Below are 26,068 nucleotides of genomic sequence, written 5' to 3' on the forward strand. Positions count from 1 at the left end.
TTAGAGCATCTATTGTTCCTTGGTGTGAATGCCATGATATGTTAAACTTTCTCTTTACACACACACACTGCTTTCTTCTGCAGGGAATTTAAGGTGCAAATTAGTAGTGGCTGGAAAGCTAAGGCCGAGGGGAAGGCAGCAGAGTGTGTGTGATTTGGGGGAGAGATGTTTACCATCCTTTGCCGGTTGTCTCTGGCTGATAACACAGCAGGCCAGCATTCTCTGAGTGCATGGACATTTGCTTGGCCGCCACTAGAGCATTTCTCTGCCACGTGCCAGGCAGCGTGCTGGGGGCTGGGGACAAAGATGAATAAGGCTTCACAGTTCTGCTCTTTCAGAGCCTGCAGTTCTCAGGCGTGGGTGGGGATGCAAAGGTGTGGACATGGGTGTTTATTGGCAAGGCCATAAAGCGGAGAGCAGAGAACTCTTCTTTGCTAGAAGGGGGGGCCTGCCTGGGAAGCTGGGTGGTCTCGCAAAGGTGGCACTTCAACCGGGCATGGAAGGCAAGTGAAGGGCAGGAGCACGCTGGGATTAAGTCCTTCCGGAAGCTGCCACACTCTGGCTGGGGTGTTAAACTCAGACTGCGCACGTGTGCTGCGAGGGGAGCTGTGGGCTGGTGTCTCTATCACTTGGATGGAGGGCCTCGGACCCCTAACCCTCAGTGCAGCCAGGACCGCCAGCTCAGAAGGAGCTGGAAGGAAAAGCAGGGTGGGGCCAAAGACAATCCTATCAGAATCTTCTGTCTCCCCCTCTCTCTGATGGAGGCTCCATGTTGGGTCCCTGCATCCCCATTTGACATCTATAAGGGGGCACTGGAACTGAGTGTCCTGGCCTACCCCACCCCACCACTCCTTCAGCTTTCTGGCAGCTGGCCCAGCCCAGTCCTCAGGACCCACCAAAAGCTATTTAAACTGACTTCAGTCACAGGAAGAGCTAGGGGTCAGGATGGGAAAGGTCTGGTGACACCCCAGTCACCATTTCCATCCCCACAGGCCTGGGATGCACAGGCCCACTTTCCCTTTTCCTTCTCAGGGTATGAGGCCAAGAGGGCACAAACAGGATTCTTCCAGATATCTGTGAGGTGGCCAACCCCCTCCCACCGGCTGCCTTGTGGCTCCGCCTTGGAGAGGACTGGGGGAAAAGCCACTTTGGAGAAATGGTTTCTGTTTGCCTCTCCTACCAGTCCTCTATTCCTTTCCCCATTCTCAAGAGTGACTTAAAGGATAATGGAACAGCTCACATGACACAGCATTTACTCCAAGGCAGTCCTAAGTGCTGTGCATATTATAAACACCTAATCCTTATAACAACCCTATGAGGTGGGAACCATTATTACTCCCATTTACAGGTGAGGAAGCTGAGGCAGGAGAAGTGAAGTAGCTTGCTTGAGGTCACCCAGGTAGTGAGTGGTAGAGCTGGGATTCAAACGTGGATAGCCGGACTCCAGAGTCCTACCATTCTGCTACATTTTGTTCACTGAGACCCTGGCATCCCGCTGTGGTACAGGCAGAGGGTGTGCAAGGAATGTTCTCTGGACCACGTCATGAGGAGTAAGGAGTACAGCTGGGGAGACAGATGGCAGGTAACAGTTGCAGAGGGGCCTTCCTGGGGGGGTAGGGCGGAGGACTCCTCAAGCCCAGAGGGAACTCTGAGCTCCCACAGGCTAAGGCAGGAAGAAGGCTGCCCAGGGGAGGTGAGTGACCAAGGTCTCGGCAAGGAGACCGAGGTGTGAGAAGTGCCAGAGAGGAGGAGGACTGGGAAGGGAGTTGGAGGCCAGAGGCTAGGTTCTGAGGTTGGACGGGGCAGTGTGCACCCCTCCACCTGGCCGACCCTGCCCCCCGCCCTGCCCGGGACGCCAGCGCCGCAGGGGCTGTGAGCGGTGGGTGGCCCCCGAGACGGAGCTGTCGAGTCTGTGCCTGACGCCTCTTTTCCCTCCACTCTCTTGGTCTCTTTCAGTTGGAGGAGGACAGACTCTCGGGGCACTCCCTCCCGCGGTACAGCCCTCTGCGACGACTGGCGTCCTCCGTGTTCTCCTCCTCCACGCTGGAGACCGAGCATTACCCTCACCCTGGCGGCGGCGGCTCCTCCGGTTCCCTCATTCAGCGCAGCCGCTCGGCGGAGAGCAGCCCCGTGCGGGCGCCCCACCGGCGCCATGCGCCCCTCGCCGCCGGCAACCACAGACTCGTGCCCTCGGTGCTCCGCATCTCGCGGTCCCAGCTGCAGCAGGTGTGGGCCCGCTTCACCCACAAGACCTAGGCTGGGCTCCCCCCCCTCCTGGAGGGGGCAGGTGGGGGGGGGTGGGGAGCAGGCAGAGACCATGGTTCCTTCCCAGGTCGCAATAATCACACACTCACACACCCCATCCCATCCCCATCATGCAATACAGCCCCATATAACGTTGGCCCAAGGTACTGTAATGCCCACCCCCACCCCCCAACGTCTCCCTTTGCTTGGTGCCAGCCAAATGGTGCAGGGAGGGGTGGGGCTGTCGGTGCGCCTTCAGGGACAGGACAGAAGCACTGGGCTGGAGCCACTAGTGGGTCCAGAGTCCGGTGGAAAGCAAGGTGTCAGGGAGAAAAGGCATGCTGGGTCAGAGTCGGTCTGGCATGGAGTTCATTCTGTTTAATCGGTGACTTCTTGGCATGGCGGGGCCGGTTCAGCCCTGGGGGAGGGGGCAGAAGATTGAGACCCTCTCCTGTAATGTGTCTGTTTATCTGTGTGGGGCAAGGCATGTGGCCCTGTGTATGAGCTGGGGGCCTAGTCGGCCAGATTTGGGGCTCGGTAGAGAGTGCCTCTGTACTCAGTGATGTGAAGGGAAAGCAGGCTTGTGATCCAGCGAGTCTTTCCCATGCCCTTGTCACAGAGGACAGAGCCCCTACCTCCCACATCTGACCCAGGAGGCCTGAAGCTCAGTCCCCTGTAGGCTGCCCTTGGCCCAGGGCATATGTGCCATCACCCCCTGGTGGGACTGGTTGCCCAGCTCGTTAGGAGCTGAGGATGGACGAATGGGGGCCTGGCGTCTGCCCCTCAGAGGGAGCTGGAGCCTAGGGTGAGGGGGCTCAATCTAGAAGCAGTGGCAGAGAGGGTGGTTGTTAAGGATGAGGCGGCACCTGTGAGCTCAGGACAAATCCCAGACAGCAGCAGCCCCACGAGTGTCCCTTTTAGAGGATGACTACTTCCTGTAAGTGCTCAGCCAAGCCAGTTGGCCCCCAGGGACCATGGTGAAGAGGGAGCACAGGGTAGGCAGATCACACGGGGATCTGGAGATGGGTGCCAGATTGCTATGCCCTTTCCGCTCATTTCTCAGCCCCCAACCTGTCACTGCAGGGACCCCCAAGGTTCCCTTTCCTCATTCCTGCCCCTGTCAGCCAGCACCTCTGTTTCTCTGGGTAATGGAGTAGTGGTGGGGAGGGTGCCAGGAAGGGTAGTGCCTATGCCTATTTAGAAAGGGAAGGAAGGGTTGAGGCCTGAAGGTTTGCAAAATATTTATTGCAGTGAGACTGTGTTGGTGTATATGCTTGTGTGCATGCATGTACACTTGTGAGTGTGAGTGTGCTTATATATGAATATTTGGGCATGTGGCAAGGCTGCCATGGACAGGTGCTGAGGCTGTGCACTGCAGAATTCCAGGGAGTACCATTTACATAGATCCTAATGTGAATGACACCCACTGAATTTGCAGTGTGGCAGCCCTATGTGTGTGGGTGTGTGTGAGTGTGCACGTGTGTGTGTTAGGGAGTCAGAAAAATATTTGTGCAGTCCTTGATAGTTTCCTATGTACCTACTCTCATCCTGGCTCCTCTCTCTACCCCCTTTTCCCCTTGACTCTTCTTCCTTTCCAGGTCAACTCCCTTCAACTCCCCAGCTATCTCTGGTTGGAGTAGAGGCCTCAGCATCCTTGCCCCAACTTGGGGGTGTCATAAGTGGGTGGGCAGCGCTGTTTGGCTGAAATGTCCTCACGGCTGGCTGGCCCTGTGTATAGCTCATTCACATGAGCTATACCCACACTCACTACATTCTTTTCTCCAAAATCTGTTCTTATCTGAGGATGTCTGGGCCAAGAGCACCTTCCTAATCTAGGAATGAAAGCCAGACTCCTGCCCTAGTACTTGTGCCCCACTCCCACCTCATCCCAGCTGCTTACTTTTGAACCTCCCCAAGTTCAAGCCTCTGTTGCCCTCCAGTGTGTTTTGGGTGGCTCTACATCCTGCTGTGGCAGAGGGGAGAGGAGCGGCAGGGTAGACCCTTTGAAGAGAAAGGACAGAGAACACAAAGCACAAAGGTTAGGGGGTGGGATGGACAGTAGCCCCACTCCCGCCTTCCACATTCTGGCACTGCCCCCTTCCCTTCCCCCTACCCTCTGGCCCTCTTCCCATCTTCCCTAGCTAGTGGCAGAGGGTGAAATGAAGGGGAGTCTGTCCACCAGCAGCTCTGAAAGTCAGCAGCGGTGGGGGCAGGGCCCCTGCTATCGGGGGTTAGATGAAACCAAGCACTCTGTTATCCGGCATTCCCTTCCAGAGGGTTCTGCTACCTGACCCTGAGCACAGCTCCCACTCGGTGACCAGAACCCTGAGGTACTCTAAGATCCCAAAGTGCCTTGTGACTTATCAAAGATGATGGCACTAGCTTCAGCCTCTGTTTTAGCATTAAATACATATTTCTGTTTCCAAAGCTTTTGGAGGTGGGGAATCCTGTTAAGCATTCCAAAGGTGGCTGAATTTTCACAGACACCCCTCCCCTCCCAAACTGATACCTGTGGGAGAGGATGTGTCCTTTAAAGTAAGATCGTGATTCAAACATTCTGTCCTTTAGGGGACATCCTTTTGCATACCCTCTGTGGTGATGGGGAGAGTATTTTGTAAGCCATAATGCTCTGAGCCAACAGGAGGTGATCCTGATAACATTATTATCTTTTGAGGGCGGCTCTGATTTCTGGAAAGAGCGAAGGCCATTTGGAACTACGTGTATGGGGTCAAGTTTATGCGCATCTCGGTAGAGCCATGCATGCTTTGCGTGCACGAGTATAGTCGCTTGTCTGTAAGGGCCCAGGCTGGGTAGGGAAGTTGTGAGTCTGCGGTGTTGTTGGGCTCTTTTTCTGCAGGGTTTCCCAAAGAGGAGGTCACACACAGCTTCCCCAGGGGCAGCTTTGAAAAGAGGCAGCATTCTTTGCTGTACTTCCAAAATGGTGTCTTTGTACTTTATAGTCACACCCTGCATATAGTGATGGCTTCCAATTATTATTTTTAAATTTTATTTAATGACCAGTGGCACATAGTACTTTATTATGTGCCAGGCAGTGATTGAAGCAGTTCACAAAATTAACTCATTGAATCCTCATAATAGCCTAGGAGGTAGATCCCAGTATTACCTGCATTTACTAGATTAATCAGAATATTTACGTTACCAAACATTAAAACACTCACCAATGCCGAATAACTGAGGTCTTGTTTGATAGGCATTTTAGAGCATTTTAGTCTGTGTAGTGGTCTATTTACTGTCCTTTCTGCTTGGCTCCTCCTTGCTCTACCTAAGAGGCAGGGAGTTGTCTAGAAGCCAGACTCTCCTCCCTTCTCCATTCCCACTTCGGTGTGGGATGGTGTCTAGGTGGGGATCACTCCAGAGTACCAGGGTCGGTTGCAGTGGCCGACCCTATCTCTCCAGAGACCCCACCCTCTCCATCCCACAACCCCAGGCATCCCAAAGCAGCTCTGGAGATTCAGAGGGTGGAGTAAGAGCTACAGTGAGAAGGCAGGTACTCAGAACCATGACCTTGGAGTATTTTGGACTGGGGTGGGGGGGGGGGGGTGTTCCTGGGCTTCAGGCTCACAGGGGAGGTACTGGCATTGGTTAGCACTGGCCATGGGGATTTGAGCTGTCACCAACTCACACCTCAACAGGAGCCAAGCAGTGTCAGAGAGAGGGCAGGTTTGGGGACTGTGATAAATGGGAGAACCATCCCCCCCCATCCTCAGCTCAGCCAATTGTTGCCACTATCTTCCAGTTTTTTTGTGTGTGAAATCTCCCAACTTTTAATTATTGGCATCTCATTTAAAAAAAAACAAACAAACAACTTTTTAAAGAAAAATCACTGTGAGCCAAACAAAACTGGCTTAAGGGCAGAGACTCTGAACACAATTTGCATCCTCTGTGAGCCTGAGGACTCCCTACCCTCCTCTTCTGTCCAAGGCTGCAGCACTTCAAGGGGGATGATGTTCCTCCCAGGAACTCAAAAATCAAGTGGGCTTCTAAAAGGAGGCAGCTCACGGCCAACCAGTGGGGGATGTGTGGCGTGTGCTGTGTGTGCATGTCGGTGACCTCATGGTGTGTGTGCCTGAATGTGTGTGTGGTCCAGTGGGCTTGTTGGGGTAAGTGGGGTCCTCCGGATAGGACCAGTATTTTCTCTGATGGCACAGGACCCGAGGTCAGTGAAAAATACTCTAGTAAATTCTCAGTAATGAGTAAACACCCCCACACACTCAAGGCAGCTTGGGTCACAGCAATAACCACTGATCATTCATCCCAACCACTAGCATCCTGAATCCATCAATCTCCCTCTGCATTTTCCAATTTGGGGGGAAATGGGCATAGCCGTGCCCAGCATGTGGGGGAATGATGGGACCTTTGAGCCATGCGTGTACATTAACCCTTGCTTCCCCAGCCAAGGGGGTTGGGTAGACCCCTCCAATCCCAGGAAAAAGTAGGGGTCCTCTCTGTAGAGGGTCCCGGGACCCTCCTTTTCTCTCCTCTGCCCTGCCTAGATCCCTTTTTCTGAGGAGGGGGTGGTGTTGTCTGCCCAGCTAGTGGTGATGGGGAGCCTGGGCCACTGGATGGCAGAGGAACGTGGCAAATGTGTCTATATTGGATGGCCAGGGAAGACCATGCTTAGGGAGTGTGTGGGGGCCCCTGGCTGTGGGAGAATGCAGTATCCTCTGTTCTCTTTGGGTTGATTGGATACCTGAGAATGGACCCCTAAGGAGAGCCTGAACACCACCCCACCCTACCCCAAACTCCTCTAAGATTCCGACCCAAAGGGCAGGAATCTGCCCACTGCCATAGGCAGTCCTTGGTAACAAGGAGTGTGGCAAATCACTCTCCTTTTTCTTTTATGTTTACTTTTGAAAGAGATAAGAGTGTGAGCAGGGACAGGGCAGAGAGAGAGGGGGACAGAGGAGGATCCCAAGTGGGCTCTGTGCTCACAGCACAGAGCCCACCATGGGGCTCTATCCCACCAACCTCGAGTTCATGACCTGAGCCAAAGTCGGATGCTTAACCGACTGAGCCATCCAGGCGCCCTGCAAATCACTCTCCTTAAGTTGGAGGGCATGTCCCCAAAGTTTGCATTATTCCTATTAGGTACAGAGGTGCCTCCTGGGACTTGTGGGTCAGCCTCTGAAAATTTTAAAGCATCCTTCTCCCTAAGGGAGAGGCTCCCAGCCTGAGGACCACATCCCTCAAATATCCCCAATGGCTCCCCATACCATCCAGTGGGCTTCCTAGCTCAGGGCGCCCCGGAGCCTGAGTGGACCCCTTCCCCCCATGTAAAGAGTTAAGAAGCAGTAGGGGAGGAGAGGCAATGAAGCCCAGAGGACTATGGGAACCTTTCTAGACCTCTCCTTTCACTTGGCTCCGTCGTCAGTCCCGTAACATACCGTCCCTTCTACCTGCACAGGCTTTGCGGGTGCGGGGGGTGGGGTTCACCTTGCCACAACTAACTGGCCCGCACACACACGCACACTCCATTGCTGCGCGCACATTTCATCCACTCTCCGGACAGCAAACTAGTAGCCCCGGCCGGGAGAGCACAAAGATCGCGTTTCCGGGCACCCCTCGCAGGTTTATAACTACTGTAACGGGACCCCAACCACCACTTCCACTCTGTCCCCGCCCCCGGGACCCGCCCCCACACTCCCGTTCCGGCGGCCAGCGCGCCACGAATGTATGGTCCGTCTTTTTAGCTGCTACGCGCGCGACCAGGGTACCGCCCGACACCCCCCCCCCAGCCCCGCCTTCCACGTCGCCCCGCCTCCGCGCGCGCCCTCGGGACCTTCAACCCCCTAGCCCCCCGCCGAGCTGCCTGCTGCTAAATACCCCTTCTCGGGGGTTAGCCCTCCCCGCCGCCCCGCCCTCGCGCCAAGTTTGTGTTTGCTTTCCCCTCCGCCGGCTCGCGGCCACTGGGTCCCCGACCCTGGGGCGGGGGCTCGCCCCTCAGTGCTTCCAGGGCTGGGGTGCAGACGAAGGGCTGGGAGGGGGAGCTGGCCAGTTCTCCCGGCTCGAAGGGCCCCCGTCGCCCCACCCCAGATTCCTGTTACCTCAACTGCCCACAGCCACGCCCCCCCCCCCCCCCCCATAATTGGCCTTGCAATTGGATGCCAAAGAGCCCAGAGTTGAGGGGGAGACAAGCTTTGAGCCTAGGTCTCTCAGAGCCACCCAACACCCCCTTTTTACCCACGCCTCCACGTCTGTGTCTCCTGCCCCACCCCACTCCACACTGCGGGCCCTGGGGGTCCCCAAACATGCCCCCACTTCCAGCTCTTCTCCCTCCCCACCCCCGAAAATAAAACTCAGGGACCAACATCTGCTTCCTTTGCACTTGCTCTGTCGACCCCTCCCCTCACCCACACTTGGAGGGGCTTCCGTGGGGGAGCAGGCGGGGTTCGGGGCCCTAATGTTTGCCAGTATTTAGCAAGGAGAGGGCTGACCCCTGCCCCCTGAGAGGTGGGACTGGTGGGATGGGGAAGTTCAGCCCCGGGCCCAGCTGAGCCCTTTCCTTCCAGGGACCCAAGGATCCCCTCCCAGCGTTGGGAGCTGCTTCCTAATCGTGGTGGGGAGGGGAGTGAGGGATGGGAAGGGGGTTGGGGAGAGGACCCTTCCGGAGGTCCCGAATTCCAGCCAGTTTATTCCTAAGCCTCCCCCCTCCCATCACATCCCCCCCCTTTTGTACTGCAATAATACTGTATTATAAGCTTGCACTGTTCCCCAACCCTAGCCGCGTAAGCATGCACGAGAAACTCAAGACCACACACACACACACACACACACACACACACACACACACGAAGATGGGACGCTTTTTTTTTTCTTCCTCTTTCTCTCCGGGGTGCGTCCTCAGTGTACATAGCGGCGTCGGGGGGGCCCCGGGCCCGGGTGGAAAAGCATGCACTGAGCCCCCGCCCCTAGACTGCGAGTACTGTACAAATCCAACACTTGAAACCGACACGCACACGCGCGGCGCCGCCACGGGGGTGGGACACGGACACGCACCCACGCGCACACGGCCGCGCAAGGGCGGGGGTGGGGGGCGCCCCGCCGTCACGCGTCGCTGTGCGAGGGATCTTGTGCCTTTTTAAGTCCCTGTATGTTAATGCAGACAATCCGGAGAGCTTGTGTACTACCAAAACCTGATTAAAGACGCCTTCCAGGAACCTGCGCCTCGCTTGCTTTCTTTGATACTTCTCCTTCCTAACCCACCCCTCGATGCAGACCCCAACTCCGGGGGTGCCTGGCTGAGCAGAGGGCAGGAGCTGATCTTGCTGATTCTGGGATTGGGTGGGGGCAAATTCCAGATCAAGGGATCCAGCCCCACCTCTACCTCAGCTGCCCCTAAGACGAGGACCAATGGAGAGGGGGAGGGGGACCCCAGGAGGTTTGGGGCCTAGTTGGACTCTAGCAACCCTCACCCTGTCTTCTTTCATCTGGAGGAGTGGTTTGGGGATGGACCCTGGTCTCTGGGGCCTGAAACCAAATTGCCAATTTACAGGAAGAGGGATGGGAAGTAGGTGGGTGGGCACCTAAATCTGTTCTCTGTGGATCAGACTATTGAGGCCAAGCGCATGTGCCTGCCTGCAGTGGGAAGGAGGCCAGGAAGCCAGTGAGCTCTGTGAAGGGGCCATAGGAGCCTTCCCCTGCCCCTCTGCTCTGATGGGGGATCTGAGATGGCCCTGGCCTGGGGGAGAATGGTCTGTCCAGGGGGATCAGTGAAAGAGTGGATTGTGCAGAGCCTGGGGTGGGGGTGGGAGGCTGACGGATAGAATGTGGGTTGAGGGAAGACCAGGTCCATGAGAGGAGTGGGACTGGAAGAAGGAGGATTGCCGCAGAGAGAGAGAGAGAGAGTGCGTGTAAGAGGGGAGGCTCTCCTTCTGTCGTCCTGCACCCGGCTCCTGCAGGTCTGCTGTCACAGTGCCACACTTCACTCCTTGGGGCCTAAACCAAGTGTGAGGGCAGAAGGGTAAGCTAGAGCTGCATTTCTTGCCCCTGAAGCATTTAGAATGTCCTCATGCTGTGAGCTCTGGGGCAGGCAAGGATGGGTTGGGAGCACTGAGACCTGGGATTCAAGTGTGCGAGGATCTGCTTAGACCCAGGGTAGACAGCCACCTTCTCAGGTCTTCTTACCCCTCCCCGCCCCCAGATGAGCATCAATGGCCAGTGTGCCCAGGTGGGTGGCCCTGGGGTGGAGGAGTGCAGGGAGGGCCGTGGCTTGGCAGGTGTGGTTTGAGAGTGGAAACTCGGATAGGTAGCTGAAAGGTCTGGGAAGGGCAACGGTGGTCAGAGTGCTACACTGCCCACTTCTCATCTCTGGTTCCAGGTGGGGGAGTTACGGCAATGGGGGCTCCCTGGGAGGACGAGAGATGCGGGGCAATTATGGCAATGGGGGCTCCCCAGGAGGATGAGAGATGGGAGGTGTGCGCCAGCCTTGTGGGGGAGGGGTGGGATGTCCCGGTCCATCCTACAGCTTTGGTCACTCACCAGCCCCCCTTCTTTGACCTTGGGACTGTGGGCTGAAGTGCAGTGTGCAATGTCTGGGCTTGGCCAGGGTCCAGGCAGAGCTGCTCTCTGCACTCCATCTAGGGAATGGAGGTATGTAACCCATCCAGTCCCCGGCGTGGGGGGTCACTAGTGTCAAAGGCTGAGGAGAGCCTCAGCAGCAGGGAAAGATCAGAGGCTGGTCCATCCCTCCACTTTTCCTGTTGACTGGAGTAAATATGGATTAGGGCTGGACTCTGAAGCTGGGGAGGCCACAGTCTTGGGGTCTGGGCTCAGACCCCAGCAAGGGGAGGGCTGGGACTTTCATTCTCTCTGCGGGTCTTAGCTCCAGTGGCCTGCCTCACCTTCTCCATGATTCACCCTTACAGTAGCAGCCTTTTGCCAAACTCCATCAGAACCACCAGGGAGATTTAAAATAGAGAGATTTCTGGGCCTCGTCTCTGACCTACAGACTAGGGGTGGGGGGTAGGGAATAGGACTCAGGGCTCTTTAGGTTTAAAAAGCACCCCGAGAGACTCCAGTGCCAAGCCAGTCTGGAGAGCCACAATAAATAAATTGGAATCATAAAGGGTCGCTGACCTAGGAAGGGAGTAGGAAGGTGTGAGTCCTTCCAGATGCTGAGTTGCCCTTGCTGACACCCAGCACACTTGCTGCCCTCTGAGCTGGAATGGGAGAGTGTCACTGCTGTCCCCCTCCCACGGTATCCACAAATCTACAGGGCCAAGCACACAGAGGCTGTCTAGTGAACTCTGGCTGAATGAATGAGCACAGGATGGCATGGGCAAGTGGATGAATATTCACTGGGCTCAGGCATTCAGGAGAGGGTGGGGGAGGGTGAAGGGGACCTCCCACTCTCTGAGGAAGGAGGAACTTGAGCCCAGGCCTGTCCTTCCCAACATGGAGCCAGATGGGGAGAGGTGGAGGGACTCTGAAATGGAAAATCCAGTATGCTCAGGCCCTGGGTGGGCTTGTCAGTGATCCTTAGGGCAAGTCTGTCCCCGTTCTGAGGTTAAGGTTCTTCCTGCTAAAGGGCAGAAGGTCCCAGGTTTCCCTGCATGGGAGGGTGGGAGGCCAGTGAGGCGATGGAAAGAGTTTGGGGTTCTGGGCCAAGTTGGTTGATGTGCTTTGTGAAGTGGGCTTGCCAGTGCCTCTCTCCAGGCCTCAGTTTCCCAATCTGACATTGTCACTGATGCCTGATTTCAGTTCTCATCCCTCCTCCCTCCCATGTAACAGAAGGGGAAGGCTTTGAGATGGAAGGAGAAGGTTCCACCTGTGATCATCTAACATGGACACTGTGAACAGAGGGTCTGTCCTATGGATGGGGCTTTTCTAAAGGGTAGAGGGAAAGGTAGTTGTGCCACGGACGCTCAAAGTGTCAAAGATGGGACAGGGAAAATAGGCAGAGGTTCTGCTGGGTGGGTGAGTTCTGAGCTAGACAGTAGGGAGACATGATCAGAGCTCCGTGTCTGTCTATAGGTACCTAGCACTCAGTACGAGCATCTACACCACGGTGGCAACTCACCCAGGGTCTCACAGCATCCCCCTCACCTCTGCCCAGTCTTTAGCCTTACTGTTGGTAACTAAACATGACAAAGGGCCCCCAGCACAAGGCCTGGCACAGAACTAGGGCTTAATATTTGCTGAATGAATGAATGAATGAATGAGAATAGTGTAGAAAAAGAAAACAATTGCTGAGGACTTCCAGCCTGGATGTGAAGGAGAAAAAGCTCTAAGGCCATCTGGTGCCTGGCTCAGACAGGGTGTGCAGGGGTCCTGCCTGGGGTCGGATGCTACCCCATCTTGCATGCCCCCAACCCTCATTACATCCTCATGGATGGTCTGATCATGCGAAAGATTATGGCAGTTGAGGAGAGGAAAAGTCACAGCCTTGGGCAGATCCTCAGACTTGGGGATTCCCACCTTCCCCTCCACCAGCCTTTGGCTATTTGCAGAAACCTCAGCTGGGAGAGGCCCTCCTTTTCTCACCACCCTATCTCCCATAGGTGTGGCATCCAGGCATTTCTGGGCTTACAGAGGGAGGCAGTGATCTCCAAACCAGAGAAGCAGGGCAGGGGGCAGGAGGTGGGGGTGGGAGGGAGCTGATATTTATTGAGCAACTGCTATACGCCAGACCCATTGCTTATCTGATCTCATTTATGATCACAATCTCTGTGGAGTATGCATTATCCCAATTTCATTTCCTAATAGAGAGATTGCACACTCTGTGAAAACAAGGACCATATCTATCTCGTTCAATACCTGATGCACAGATGCATAGGCTCTAACATGGTGGCCAGGACAACAGACATTCTAGGACTTCTTCTTGAAGGAAGGAAGGGAGGAAGGGAAGAAGGGAGGAAGGAAAGGAGGAAGGAGGGGGGAGGCAGGAAGGGAAGAAGGGAGGAAGGGAGGAAGAAAGGAGGGGGGAGGGAGGGAGGAAGGAAGGAAGGGAGGGAGGAAGAAGAGAAAAACCCTCAGGGAAAACAAGTAGAAGGGAGGGTGATGATGCCTGCTTGGTGGGTGGACAGGAAGGTGTTTTGGAAGGTTGTTTTAAGCTCAGTCCTGGAGGAAGAATTTGTCATGTGCCCAGAGGAAGTGACAGGGACTCAGGCAGAGGGAACTGCCAGAGGGAAAGACAGCAGTGTGAGAACCATGATACATTTGGGGAACTTCTGGTGGCATCAGCATGGCTGGAGCACAAGGCGGGGATCAGAGGGCACTGATGGAAGTGAGGCTAGAACTGAAGGTAGGAGCCAGACCAAGGAGTGAGAAACAGGATTGTCATGTGCCAAGCCAAGAACTGGAACTGTTTTCTGAGGACTGTGGGGGCTCCTGTAGGTTTCTGCAGGTTTGAAGTGGAGAGAGAGAGGATCAGATTCAAGTTTCAGGAAGATTACTGTAGCAGCTGTCAGAAGGATGGGTGGGCAGTGCGGGAGGGACAAAACAGGCCACCGGCTGGGGAACCACCAGGCAGATGTGCCCATGTGCTCTGCAGCTGCTGAAGTCCTGAGAAGGTGGTCAGGGCTTTCCAGTCCAGAAGGGAGGAGGCTAAGGGGAGATGTGGCAAGAGCCTAGAAAACCAAGAACAGGCCATCACATTGCCAAGCTGGACAAAGCTTCAAAAGGGAAAACGTAATCAACTGGAAAGAAACTGCCCTTCGTAAGCTGGCTGTGAATTCCCGAAGGAAGTATGGACTCAAAACACACCTGTAGAGGGCTGGAAAGTCTTGACTGACAGGAGGGTAGGGGGGCTGGAGCTCCAGGGGCCCAGCCTGCATTTTGGGGTGTGGAAGACCGCCGAACTTTGCCCTTGTCCTCCACAGCTCTGATGGCCCTAGTGGCCAGCTCCCTGGCTGCAGAGAAACTGTGCCCTACAAGGAGGCAGTGAGGGCTGACCCAGACACTTGCTGCCCCCCTCCAGACCTGATTTCCTCATCTGTCAAAGGGAGGGTTGATCTACATGGCGGCTACGATGCCTTGCAGCTGTCATTGTCTTCTACTGACTGAACCAGAGCTGGCCCTGGGTTTTGGAGGCAGGGAGAAGAGTGAGGGAGATGGAATATGGGAGACAGAGAAACTGCCAGGATCAGGGCCAGGGGTCCTCAGGGGAACTGGAGCATGCACACAATCCTTCATCAGAGATTTACTGAGCACTTACTAGGTGCCAGGGACCATTCTAGGCCTTGGGGGACAGAGCAATGAACAAAACAGATCCAGTGCCTACCCTCATGGAGCACACACTCTGGTGCACATGGCTGGGCACGTGGGCCTCCTAGCTTGTGGGCACAGCCCAGGTCTCCTTGGGCCCGGCAGGGTGGGTGACCTCAGCCAGTCCCTGTATGTGCCTCTTGCAGGTGTTCTCCGTGGCGTCCCCGTTTGAGGTCAATGGTCTCCCACGAGCTGTGCCTCTGAGCCTGCCCTACCAGGACTTCAAGAAAGACCTCTCTGATTACCGAGAACGGGCTCGGTTGCTCAACAGGGTCCGGAGGGTGGGATTCTCCCACATGCTGCTCACCACCTCCCAGGTCCCACTGGCTCCTGTTCAGCCTCAAGCTAATGGGAAGGAGGAGGAGGAGGAGGAGGAAGAGGAGGAGGAGGAAGAGGAGGAAGAGGAGGAGGAAGAGGAGGAGGAGGAAGAAGAGGAGGAGGAGGAGGAAGAGGAGGAGGAGGAGGAAGAGGAGGAGGAGGAGGAAGAGGAGGAGGAGGAGGAGGAGGAGGCAGTGGCTCTAGGGGAGGTGCTGGGGCCTCGCAGTGGCTCCAGCAGTGATGGGAGTGAGAGGAGCACTGACCGGAGCCAAGAGGGTGCCCCTTCCACGCTGCTGGCTGATGACCAGAAGGAGTCCAGGGGCCGGGCCTCCATGGCCGACGGGGATCTGGAGCCTGAAGAGGGCTCCAAAACGCTGGTGCTCGTCTCCCCTGGCGACATGAAGAAGTCGCCCGTCACTGCCGACCTGGCCCCTGACCCTGACCTGGGCACTCTGGCTGCCCTCACTCCTCAGCAAGAGCGGCCCCAGCCCACCGGCAGCCAGCTGGACGTGTCTGAGCCAGGCACCCTGTCCTCTGTCCTCAAGTCTGAGCCCAAGCCCCCTGGGCCGGGAACAGGGCCAGGGGCCGGGGCAGTGACCACAGGGGCAGGAGGAGTGGCAGTCACCTCCTCACCCTTCACCAAAGTTGAGAGGACCTTTGTGCACATTGCAGAGAAAACCCACCTCAATGTCATGTCTTCCGGTGGACAAGCCTCCCGGTCTGAGGAGCTGGGTGCTGGGGGTGAGCCGGGCCTGGAGGCACCTTCTGACGGGAGGGTTGTGGAGGAGGGGGCCTCCGTGCCCCTGGAGAATGGCATCGCCCAGTCAGGGCTGGAGAGCTATGTTCTGTCTGGACCCCCGACGGATAGTCCCTTGGAGGTGGCCACAGACTCACTGCCCAATGGCCCAGCCCTTGTTAATGGGCCAGCTCCAGCATCCCCGCTGGAGCCAGGCCCAGAGAAACTGGCCACTGTCTCCCCCAGCCGCCATGCCATGCCAGGCCCTCGTCCCAGGAGCCGGATCCCTGTCCTGCTGTCTGAGGAGGACACAGGTTCGGAGCCCTCGGGCTCACTGTCGGCCAAAGAGCGGTGGGGCAAGAGGGCCCGACCACAGCAGGACCTGGCACGGCTGGTGATGGAGAAGAGGCAGGGCCGCCTGCTGCTGCGGCTGGCCTCTGGGGCCTCGTCCTCCTCCAGTGAGGAGCAGCGCCGTGCCTCTGAGACGCTCTCAGGCACGGGCTCAGAGGAGGACACACCTGCCTCGGAGCCTGCCGCCCCCAGGAAGGCAGGGCGGGCAGCTACCACCCGGAGCCGGATTCCCCGCCCCATCAGCATCCGCATGCCCACGCCTGCTGCAGCCCAGCAGTCCCCTGGCAGACCCCACAGCGCTGCCCCCGCATCTGACACAGCCATCACCAGCAGGTGAGAAACTGCTGCCAGCCCCAGGGTGGGCAGAGGGTGACCACAGAAGGCCTCCACCAGCAGGGGTCTCCCCAGAGCCAAGGTCAGGGCCTAGTGAGGATGCAGCTACACCTGTTCACCACCTTCCCCATTAAGTGTCTCTTCTGACTCAGGTCCCAGCCCTGTCACTGGGCTCAAGGGAGGGGCTACAGTGAACATGTCTAGAGGGGTGCCAAGGAGGCCAAGCTTGGGAAAGGTTAATAGGGGCCAGTGGAGCTCACATCACAGCCTCAGGTATGTCATGAGGCATTTGAACCCAAAGGATAAAGGGCAGAGTAGTTGGGAAAAAACACGATTCATATCAATGTAAACACGGGTACATTATAGAGCAGAATGTAAAATCCATGAGAATTTCAGAGATGAAACAGTGACGTCCAAGAAAGCCTGCAGCAAGCTCTTGGGGAGCAGCCTGGGAGAGGGTGGACTCTAGAGGTCCCGCCCAGGAGGATGAAGCACCAGGCCTCAGTTTATTCACCTGTGCCATGATCTCAGGCTCATCCAGCTCTGAAGACGCAGGACTCTAGGGCTCAGTGCCCAGAGATTCTGAAAATGTCTCTCCTTTTTTGTTTCTTTGCCTTCTTCTTTTCTCTTGCCTTCTGCACCTCTCCGTCCCCCTCCTCCCGCAGGCTCCAGCTGCAGAAGCCCCCAGGGTCGGCCGTTGCTGCTGACCTCCGCCCCAAACAGCCCCCCGGCCGTGGCCCGGGCCCAGGGCGAGCCCCAGCCGGCACCAGGCCCCCCGCCCCGCGAAGTCCAGGCCCCTCCACCTCTGCCGCGCCACGCCAGCCCAGCGCGTCCCCCCGGAGCCAGTCCCTGTCCCGCAAAGAGAGCTCCTCTCCCTCGCACCAGGCCCGGCCCGCAGGCCCCCCGCCCCGGGGCGCCCCGCAGGCCCGGGCCCAGCCTGATGGTACCCCCTCCCCGGGGGGCCCCAAGAAAGGACCCAGAGGGAAACTCCAGACTCAGCGCGCAGCAACCAAAGGCCGGGCGGGGGTCGCGGAGGGCCGGGCCGGGGCCAGATAATGACGCGCGAGGCTCTCCGCGGCCCCCCACCCTCACCCCGGCCCCCCATCCGCAGCCGGCCACACTGAAACAGCTCCCAGCACAGCCTTACGCGCCTGACGCGCGCCACCCGCGGCCCCAGCTTCCCGCCTGCACCCGCGAGGACGCGCGCCAGCATTCGCCGCGCCCGCCCGCCGGCCCGGCCGGAGGGGGACGCCTCGCCGCGGGGTGGGGGAGGGGGGGGAGCGCCAGCCTCCCGGTACTCCGCCCCCTCCCCGTGACCCCTGCCATCCCCCTGCCGCCCTTCGGGTGGGGCAGGCTCACCCTCCGCCCCGGGGAAGGCTCAGCCACTTTTTCACTGAGGACTCCACAAATGGGGACGCCCCCTCACCTGCCAGGCCTCTGCTGCTCTTCGTGCTCCCACAGGGACCTCTGCTTACACCTCCTGCGGCGCCTTTTCCTCCTCCCGGCCTTCTTCCAGCCCAAGCCCACCCACCTCCACTTTGAGAAAGGCAGACTCAAGTTCCGGAAGTGGAAGTTCCAGCCTCCCCACCAGGGACCAATACCACAATCTCCTGGAAGCTGTGGTGGTCCAAAAGGCCTCCTCTTCTCAGCTGCTAGGCTGGGGTTGGGGAGCTGGGATCCAGGGGCCATTGGTCTACTCAGGTGTGAGGGGGCAGATCTGACCAGCCCCAAAGTCCGCTCCATTCTGGACACCCCTGTGGAAGATGGTGGGCAGGTGATTGGGGGGGGGGGGGGGGCTGCTCTTCTGCACCCCTAGGGTGCAAAGTCCTTCTCCCCATAAATTTGGGTGGGTCCTCAATGGGAACCAGAGAGTGTGTGTGGGCTGCCTTCCTGGGCACATGTTTCCCAATGGGAAGTTGGAGGGGGGCTTTAAAAAAGGTTTCACCCCCTCCCTTGGCCTCCTGATCTAGTGCTCAGGACCCCTCACCATCAGGAACTCCTTCTTGCCATCTAACCTCAATCCTGCCTGCTGCAGTTTCAGCCAACTTCCCTCTCTCCTGAGTTCAGTGGAGGTGGAGAATGGCTGTTTTTCATCTTCTCTGCACTGGCCCTTTAGAGATTCATGGACTCAGTTCTGGCCGGGTCACCCTGTCTGTCCTCCTGGGGTGGAGAGTGGGCTGGATCAGACCATCATCTGGCCTGACAGCTGGCCCCTGGACTCAAGACAGAAAGGCCCTTCTAAGTCCAGATGGTATGCTTGTGTGATGGGTCCAGCCTAAGTCTCCTCCTCCCCCAGCTAACCTTTCAGCCTGTCTCCTCTTGTCTTAACCCCAACCCAAGCAGCTGAGCTGTCCCTGCAGAGGGTGAGGGCTGTGCTGCTCCATGAATGGATATGGGGCTTCCTCCTGGGTCTGGCTCCTGCATAGCTCATCCCACCTCATGAGCCTCAACTGCCTACATCTTGGCCAAGCAGCACACGGGCTGCAGAAGGGACAGCCGACCCTGTCTATCTGGGACAGGTCCCCTGCAGGCCTTCTCCATCCTCAGCACCCTCAGCCTCTGTCCCCTGGCCTGGCCCCTCTGTTCTTCTGTGAGTCACAGAGAACAAGGCTAGGCAACCAGGGGAAGAGGAAGAAAGGCCCCAGCAAGCCCCAGTGGTCTGGCAGCATCCAGCCACCATCGCTTAGAAGGATGCCCATGAGGAACTTGGCCCTGGAAGCAGCCTGGTGGTGCCAGCTGAAGCCCCTCTTGGAGAGTCAGCAGGCTTGGGCAGCTGTTTCCACACCAAGGTGGTGGCTTCTCTGCAAACCAGCCCAGGGGAGGACTCCAGGGTGGACGGCCTTTGAGGTCCATCCCATGCTGACGCAGAAGCTCCCAGAACACTCAGGAAACCTCTCCGGACAGAGCCCTCTTTGTCAACCCAAGACCCTCCCAAGGCCTCTACTGCCCTCTGGGTCCAACAGAGGGGGTGGAAGAGGGGCCACTCCCTGCCACCTAGAGCTTCTCCGAATGACAATCAGCTCGTGCCAGGTGGGGACCAGGGCATGACCCCCGGTGCCCAGGTCCTGGGCCTGCTCCTTGCCACCAACCGAACCGTGAATGTAGGGCCCCCAGCTTCACCTCTGCCCCAGGACCAACAACACCCTGGTTTGGTGTTGGGAAGAAAAGGGGGCGGCCTGAGAGAGCCCCAGGCCCATCTGACCCCTAGCTTCACCCAGCACTGGAGCTGGGCAGAGACGCAAAACCCTGTCTGCTCTCGGGATTCCAGACCTCCCTAGGGCTCCCAACTGACCTCAGGCCTCTGCGTCATGGAATGTCACCAAGGTTGGGGAGGAGGGGTAGGGGTGAGTGTGGGAGGGGACTAGGGAACTGACTCTGCTCTTCTCCCCAGGAAGGATCCAGGGCAGAGGACACCACACCTCCCAGTGTCCCCACCCCCAGCTGCAGCCTCTTCCCCCTTGAGCATCCATCCCCTCCACCAAGCCCTCCTGGGCCTGAGCCCTTTCTCTATAAGAGTGCCACACCACCACCACCGCTACCACCACCTCACCCCTCAAGCACTTTCCCATCATGACAAACCTGTGTCATTGGCTCAGACACAGGTCTGTTCACCCCAGAACATGCCTCCCCTCCCAACCCACACTGTGCACGAAGCGGGTGCAGGAGAAGGGCCATGTCCCATTCATGTGGGCACCCCCCTTCCGGGCTCCTCACGGGGGCCTGGCTCAGTCTTCTCAGCTCCGGGGATCAGCCCTGGTGGGCATGGAGTGGGGGGCAGGGAGGTGCCCTCCCCCTCCCCCAGGGAAGCCACTGAAGAATGTTTACATGCCAAACAGAATGTAACACCCTCCCCCACCTCTTCCCAGTCACTGCATGGCCTCTGCCCACCCTGCACCTGTCCACCCCCACCCCAACACCCTGGAAGCCGCTGTCATGATTAGATCGGGTCTTGGAAGGGAAGTAGCCATCACACCATTAAAAAGCCTGTGGACCTTTCGTTCTGTTGGCCTGGACTCTTCTTCCTTTGGGGAAGAGGGAAAAGCCTAGGCACTGTGGCTGGGAATGGGCAGGGGAGAAGAGTGCAAGTTGGTGGGCAAGTGGGAGTGGACTGCCATGGAGGCAGATTAGATTGTCTCTATGGAGATGGAAACAGACGCTCAGGACAGGAACAGATAAAGGGTCACACAGGTGGAAGAGGGCTACTCTCTGTCTCTGATAGCAAAGCCTCTGCTCTCTCAGCTCCCCTGGTTGTCTCTCCAAGGAGACTCAGAGTCTAGCTTTGTGCAGGGAGGAAGGGAGGAAGAATTTGCATTGCCCCAAAGTTAACAGACACAAGTGAGTTTGGAAAACCATAAAGCTAAAAAGCTCACAGGCAAGGAGAAACAATGGTCATTATTCTAGAAAAATCTATGGAAATTAGAAATGAATGCAGCCTATGACCTAGCATTGCCACTGACAGAATTGTATTATGGACTCGTAAACTTATGAAATTCCATGTGTCCAAAGTTACTCACTGCAGCATTTTCCATGGAGCTCCCCAAACCTCATCTGCTATCTCACACTCAAAACATTCTGGAAATGGGAGTTTTTTCATTAGATTCACACAAACTCATGTGGTATCAAAACTTGACAAGACCGTTTATAGTCTTCATTAATTCCACTTATCATACATGTTTGCAATGGAAATATCAAGGTGTTTGATCCTATTAGGGTATTTCATAATATATGGAATACGCACTAAGTATGTATGTGTGTATATATACATACACACACACACACACATATATATATATATATATATATATATATATATATAATTTTTAAAATTCGAATTCCAAAAGAATTCTCATCCCAATGGTTTGGATAAGAGACTGTGGACTTGTAAAAGCAAAAGTTCAGAGGCAATCTAAATGTCCACTAGTTGGGGCTGATCAGTACAGCATGGACAGCCATATGATGGGGACCCTATCACAGTGTACTGTGAGGCTCTACAGTGAAGGAGGTGTAGACACTTTGTATACACTTAAGGACTGGTCTCCAAGACTAAGAATAGGTAAAAGAACCATGTGTATGAGGTACAGCTATTTATAGATGAGTGAGGGATCTCTGGTTGCTTCAGGGAGGAAGGCTGTGGAGAAAGGGAGGCTTCACTGCAGTGTACTTGCGGTACCTTTTGTAGTTTGGACCCTGTGTTCACCAGGTGTAAAAATTTCCCCTAGGCAATACATAAACAATTTCTGTCTCAGGACAGGCTTCTGGCTGTGCCTGGGATCAGTGGTAAAAGAGACAGGTTCTGAAGTTCTACTTTACGACTCAGATGCAGCTCTGACATTCCAAAACCTGTGTAACCATTTCCTATTCCCCACCCTTGCCTCCTGGGATCCCCTTTCCTCTGACGTGCATGCCAGGGGGCTCTAGGTCCTAATTTACCAGACTTCAGTGGGGCCCCCACATGCTTTCACCTTCCTTCTTGTTTAAACATGTCAAAAGCAGGTCATATTTGTAGTATAAAAGCGAATGTTATCAGCATATAGAATAAAACAGGAAAGCCCCCTGTCCATGAATCTGATCATCTAGAGGTAACTCCTATAAATGGATTTTTTTAAATGTTTGTGTGTGTGTGTGTGTGTGTGTGTGTGTGTGTGAGAGAGAGAGAGAGAGAGAGAGAGAGAGAGAGAGAGAGAGGCAGAGAGAGAACGGGACAGATCATACCAAGTGAGCTCTGTGCTGACAGCTTTGGTGCTGACAACAGTGAGCCCGATGAGAGGTCGAACTCAAGAACCGCAAGATCACGACCTGAACCAAAGCCGAAGTTGGACACTCGACCCACTGAACCACCCAGGCACCCAATGGATTATTTAAAAAAATTTTTTTTTGTTAATTTCTACACCCAACATGGGGCTCAAATTCACAATCCCAAGATCGAGAGTCACATGCTCTAACCACTGAGCCACCCAGGTGCCCCAATGGCTTTTTCTTTATGTTTATAATAACTCTCTCCCTTCCTCTCCCTGTCTCCCTCTCTCTCCCCCCTCATAAATAGAAGAGCATATTATACTTGCTATTCTGAAATGATTTTTATGCCCAGCGATATCTTAAAATACAGTTTTTAGTGTATTCACAGAGTCGTGCAACCATCACCACAACTTTAGAACATTTTGATCACCTCAAAAAGAAACTCCTTATCCATTAACAGTCACTCCCAAATCTCCCCAACACCTCCAGCTCTTAGGCAACCACTAATCTACTTTCTGTTTCTGTATAGATTTGCCTATTTTGAACATTTCCTATAATACATGAAATACATTTCATACAATATGTGGCTCTTTGTGACTTCCTTCTTTCACTTAGCATTGTTTTCGAGGTTCATCCATTTCATGGCTGAATGATATTCCATTCTGTGAATAGACCATATTTTGTGTATCCATTTATCAGTTGATGGGCTTTGGGTTGTTTCTACCTTTTGGCTGCTGTGAATAATGCTGCTATTAATATTTGTTTACAAGTGTTTGTGTGGACATATGTTTTCATTTCTCTTGGGTATATGCCTAGAAGTAGAGTTGCTGGGTCATCTGGTAATTCTATGTTGTTTTTTAAATCAATTTTTTTAAATGTTTATTTATTGTGTGAGAGAGAGAGTACAAGCAGGGGAGGGTCAGAGAGAGAGAGAGAGAGAGAGAGAGAGAGAGAGAGGGAATCCCAAGCAGGCTCCATGCTGTCAGTGCAGAGCCTGACACAGGGCTGGACTTTATGAACCATGAGATCATGACCTGATCCAAAACGAAGAGTCAGATGCTTAACCAACTGAGCCACCCAGGTGCCCCTGGCAATTCTATCTTTAACATTTTGAGGAATTACCAAATATTGCACCATTTTACATTCCTACCAGTAATATATGAGGATGTTCTTTTTAATGGCTACATAGTAGTCCATGGCATGAATGATCCATAATCTATTTAACCTACTCCTTGTTGATTTTTCATTAGATTCTCTCTAACTTTTCACTCTTTCAAGTAGTATCAAAGTTAACATACTGGCTCCAATCTTTGCTTATCTCTGCAAGTCTAGTGCTAGGAAAAATTCCCAGAATAATCAAATAGATGAAAAATGGTATCTTTTCCAATTTTTTATTTCTCTTACTATTACTGAGAAGGAAGGAAGGAATGCCATGATTACTCGTTCATTATTTAACATTCTTTCAATCATTCATTCATTCATTCAACTAATTCTTCAGGCCATTGCTGAGCTCCACATGTACCAGAAGCTATGCCAGACATGGGACATTGTCTGAGAATTGAGGCAAAGCATAGTGGGCTCTCAAGAAGGTGGTTGTAAATTAACTTTCATTTGACATGTGCTATGTGCACTCAGGCAGAGACTCCTAGCCCAGACTGGGCCCTTCAAGGAAGGGCCTCAGATGGATATGATTCTTAGACTGAATTTTGAAGGACAAACTGAAGTTGGCCAGATGACGAGGAAAGGACATTCCTGGCAGAGGGAGTAGCATGGGCCAGTTGTGGAGGAGTGAGAACTACATGTCATTCAGTGTGGTGGCTATAGGTGTGAACTGAGGGATAGAGAGAGGAGTGAAAGGTGGTGGGACTGTGCCAAGGAGGACAGCTTTATAGGGTTGTAGAGAATCCCTGCTTTCCCCATTCTCCAAGCCTGAGATCTGCTGGGCACACTCACCTCCTGAGGCCCAACATGACTGCCACAGCCTACATGATGCTCCATGGGTGAGGAGCTATGAGAGCTCTGAGGACATGGGCACAGAGAAATAAGTGGCTTCATGGAGGCTGTTCAGTCAGGGGCTAGAGAGGGGCGATAAGATCAAGGACATTGGAGGTACATTTGTTAGTAGAGAGAGGTCCCTTGGGTATACCTGGAGAAAAGAGACAGGGTAGGAGTAGGGTGGGTGGTGCCATGCCTCTGATCATCAGACACTGGGGCCTGCTGAGACTTTCCCACTGGCTACTCAGGAGTCAAGGCCAAGCCAAGACTGAAGGACGGTCAGGATAACCTTCTGAGTCCTCAGAAGATGTCATTGCTCATGGTGATGAGGTGATGGGGAGGGGAGGCTACATGGTCATAGGAATGTGGCTATAGGTTAAAAGGGACACATGACACAAGTTCATGTCCATCACTCCAGGTGGCATTTTCTGCATTCCTTCTCATCCCATGTACCATTAAACCCAAAGTGGCATAACATTACCCATTACCACCACCATCAAATTTACCACAATTAATACCTCTATCTCCATTACCCACCTCTAACTCTATTACCAGCCCCATCATTACTCAAATCACAGATACCCTTCTCCCAAACTAGGCTCCGTCACCACCATTGCTGTCAACATTACCAGCCTTTGATGACAGAATGATTAACAAGAGAGATAAGATTCTTGCTCTCAGGGATCCTGTACGTCTTCATCATGACCACCACCACCACTTTCACCACCACAATACCATCACCATAGCCACGCCCACCATCACCTCCTCCACCATTAATACCACCACCACCACCACCACCATCAGTATCATCTACAATATAACCCTTGTAACCACCACTGCCTTCATAACCACATCAGTATTACTATTATCCTAGCCCCATACCCCTCACCCCCTACTCCAACCAGACCCATCACCACCATTTTACCATCAGTATTCCCATCCCATTACCATACTTATCACTAAATTGGGATTCCATCAGTTGGAATTCCACCGTCATTACCACCATCATCAATGTAGGAAATAATTACATGGGTTGCAGTTTAATGGTGCTTTAATAATGCTTTAAGGGAAACCCCAACTAAGAAGGGAAGGTCATCTGAGGTCACTCAATGTAGAGAGGGGAAAAGAGTAATAAGTCTTAAAGTGTAAGAAATCTGTATTGCAAGCAATCCCAAATGGGAACTTATTCTTCCCCAAATCCTCTAACAGTTCTAGCAATAATTTCAACAAAGGAGTTGCTATTTTTCCAGTGCACAAGGCTCCTTCTCCTCTAGTTTGGTATAAATGAATGTTTCCTCCATCTTGGCCTCTGAGCTCAAGTTTGGATTCCCAGGTTGGAGAGGGATGAGAATGGTTAAAAATTTAATCAAAACCAGCTCTTAACTAGTGGTTTAGAGCTGATCTGCCCTCTGGTTAGACCCTTGGCATTTCAAACCCTGCCTGTCTATTTCCATCATCTGCCTCCAAACATCATGGTCACTGTCACCACCACTCCTTGATGACATGAGAGAGGAGAGTTGCCATACAGGGTGGAAGCAGGAAATAAAATGAAGACAGGAGTACAATTAATACCAAATCATTCTCTGTAGAAAGTGGCTGCATATTTAGATCTGAGTTTCCTAGGAGTCAGTGCAAAGAGGGGAAGGTAACCACTATCCGACTATCAGCTCTTTCTCATATTAAGGCAGGAGAGAAATTCCCATGGTGGAGAAGAGAAAAAAAAAAAAAAAAAAAAAAAAAAAAAAAAGGCACCACAGCCATGCCCAGACTTGGCCTCATTGGCTGTTTCCTTTGGCTATGAAAACTTCAGAGTATTTCCTATGAACCACGGGGGTGAGATGCCTGCAAAACTTAGCTCTTGGAGCTGCAAATGGTTGTGGTTATTTATTTGTTTGTATGTATGTATGTATGTATGTATGTATGTGTTTGTTTGTTTGTTTTTAAAGTAGGCTCCGTGCCCTCACGATCCTGAGATCAAGAGTTGCATGCTCTACCAACTGACTCAGCCAGGTGCCTCGATATTTTATATTTTTATATAAATAATATGATTATGAGGGAGGAACCAACAGGGTAGAAGTCACATGTAAGTGAGAGCAAGAGGGGCAGGGCTGTGTCACTTGTAAGCTGGTC

The 26,068-nt window shown here is 54.2% G+C and overlaps 1 protein-coding gene across 4 annotated transcripts in view; it reads left to right on the top strand.

Annotated features, from left to right (window-relative positions):
* The window catches only part of TTBK1 (tau tubulin kinase 1), a 41,973-nt gene extending 21,770 nt beyond the window's left edge, over window positions 1-20,203 (top strand). For 3 of the 4 annotated variants that reach the window (XM_042938843.1, XM_042938842.1, XM_042938840.1), the window contains exons 14-16: window positions 14,616-16,207; window positions 16,873-19,237; window positions 19,599-20,203. In XM_042938843.1, the coding sequence (XP_042794777.1) occupies window positions 14,616-16,207; window positions 16,873-17,263 (1,983 nt within the window). In that variant the 3' untranslated portion in view covers window positions 17,264-19,237; window positions 19,599-20,203. Of the gene's footprint in view, window positions 1-14,615; window positions 16,208-16,872 lie in introns of all 4 variants that reach the window. The other variant, XM_042938841.1, reaches the window with a different exon arrangement.
* Window positions 20,204-26,068: the final 5,865 nt, after the last annotated feature.

Source organism: Panthera leo, chromosome B2, assembly GCF_018350215.1.
Source record: "Panthera leo isolate Ple1 chromosome B2, P.leo_Ple1_pat1.1, whole genome shotgun sequence".
NCBI classification, from domain to species: Eukaryota; Metazoa; Chordata; class Mammalia; order Carnivora; family Felidae; genus Panthera; species Panthera leo.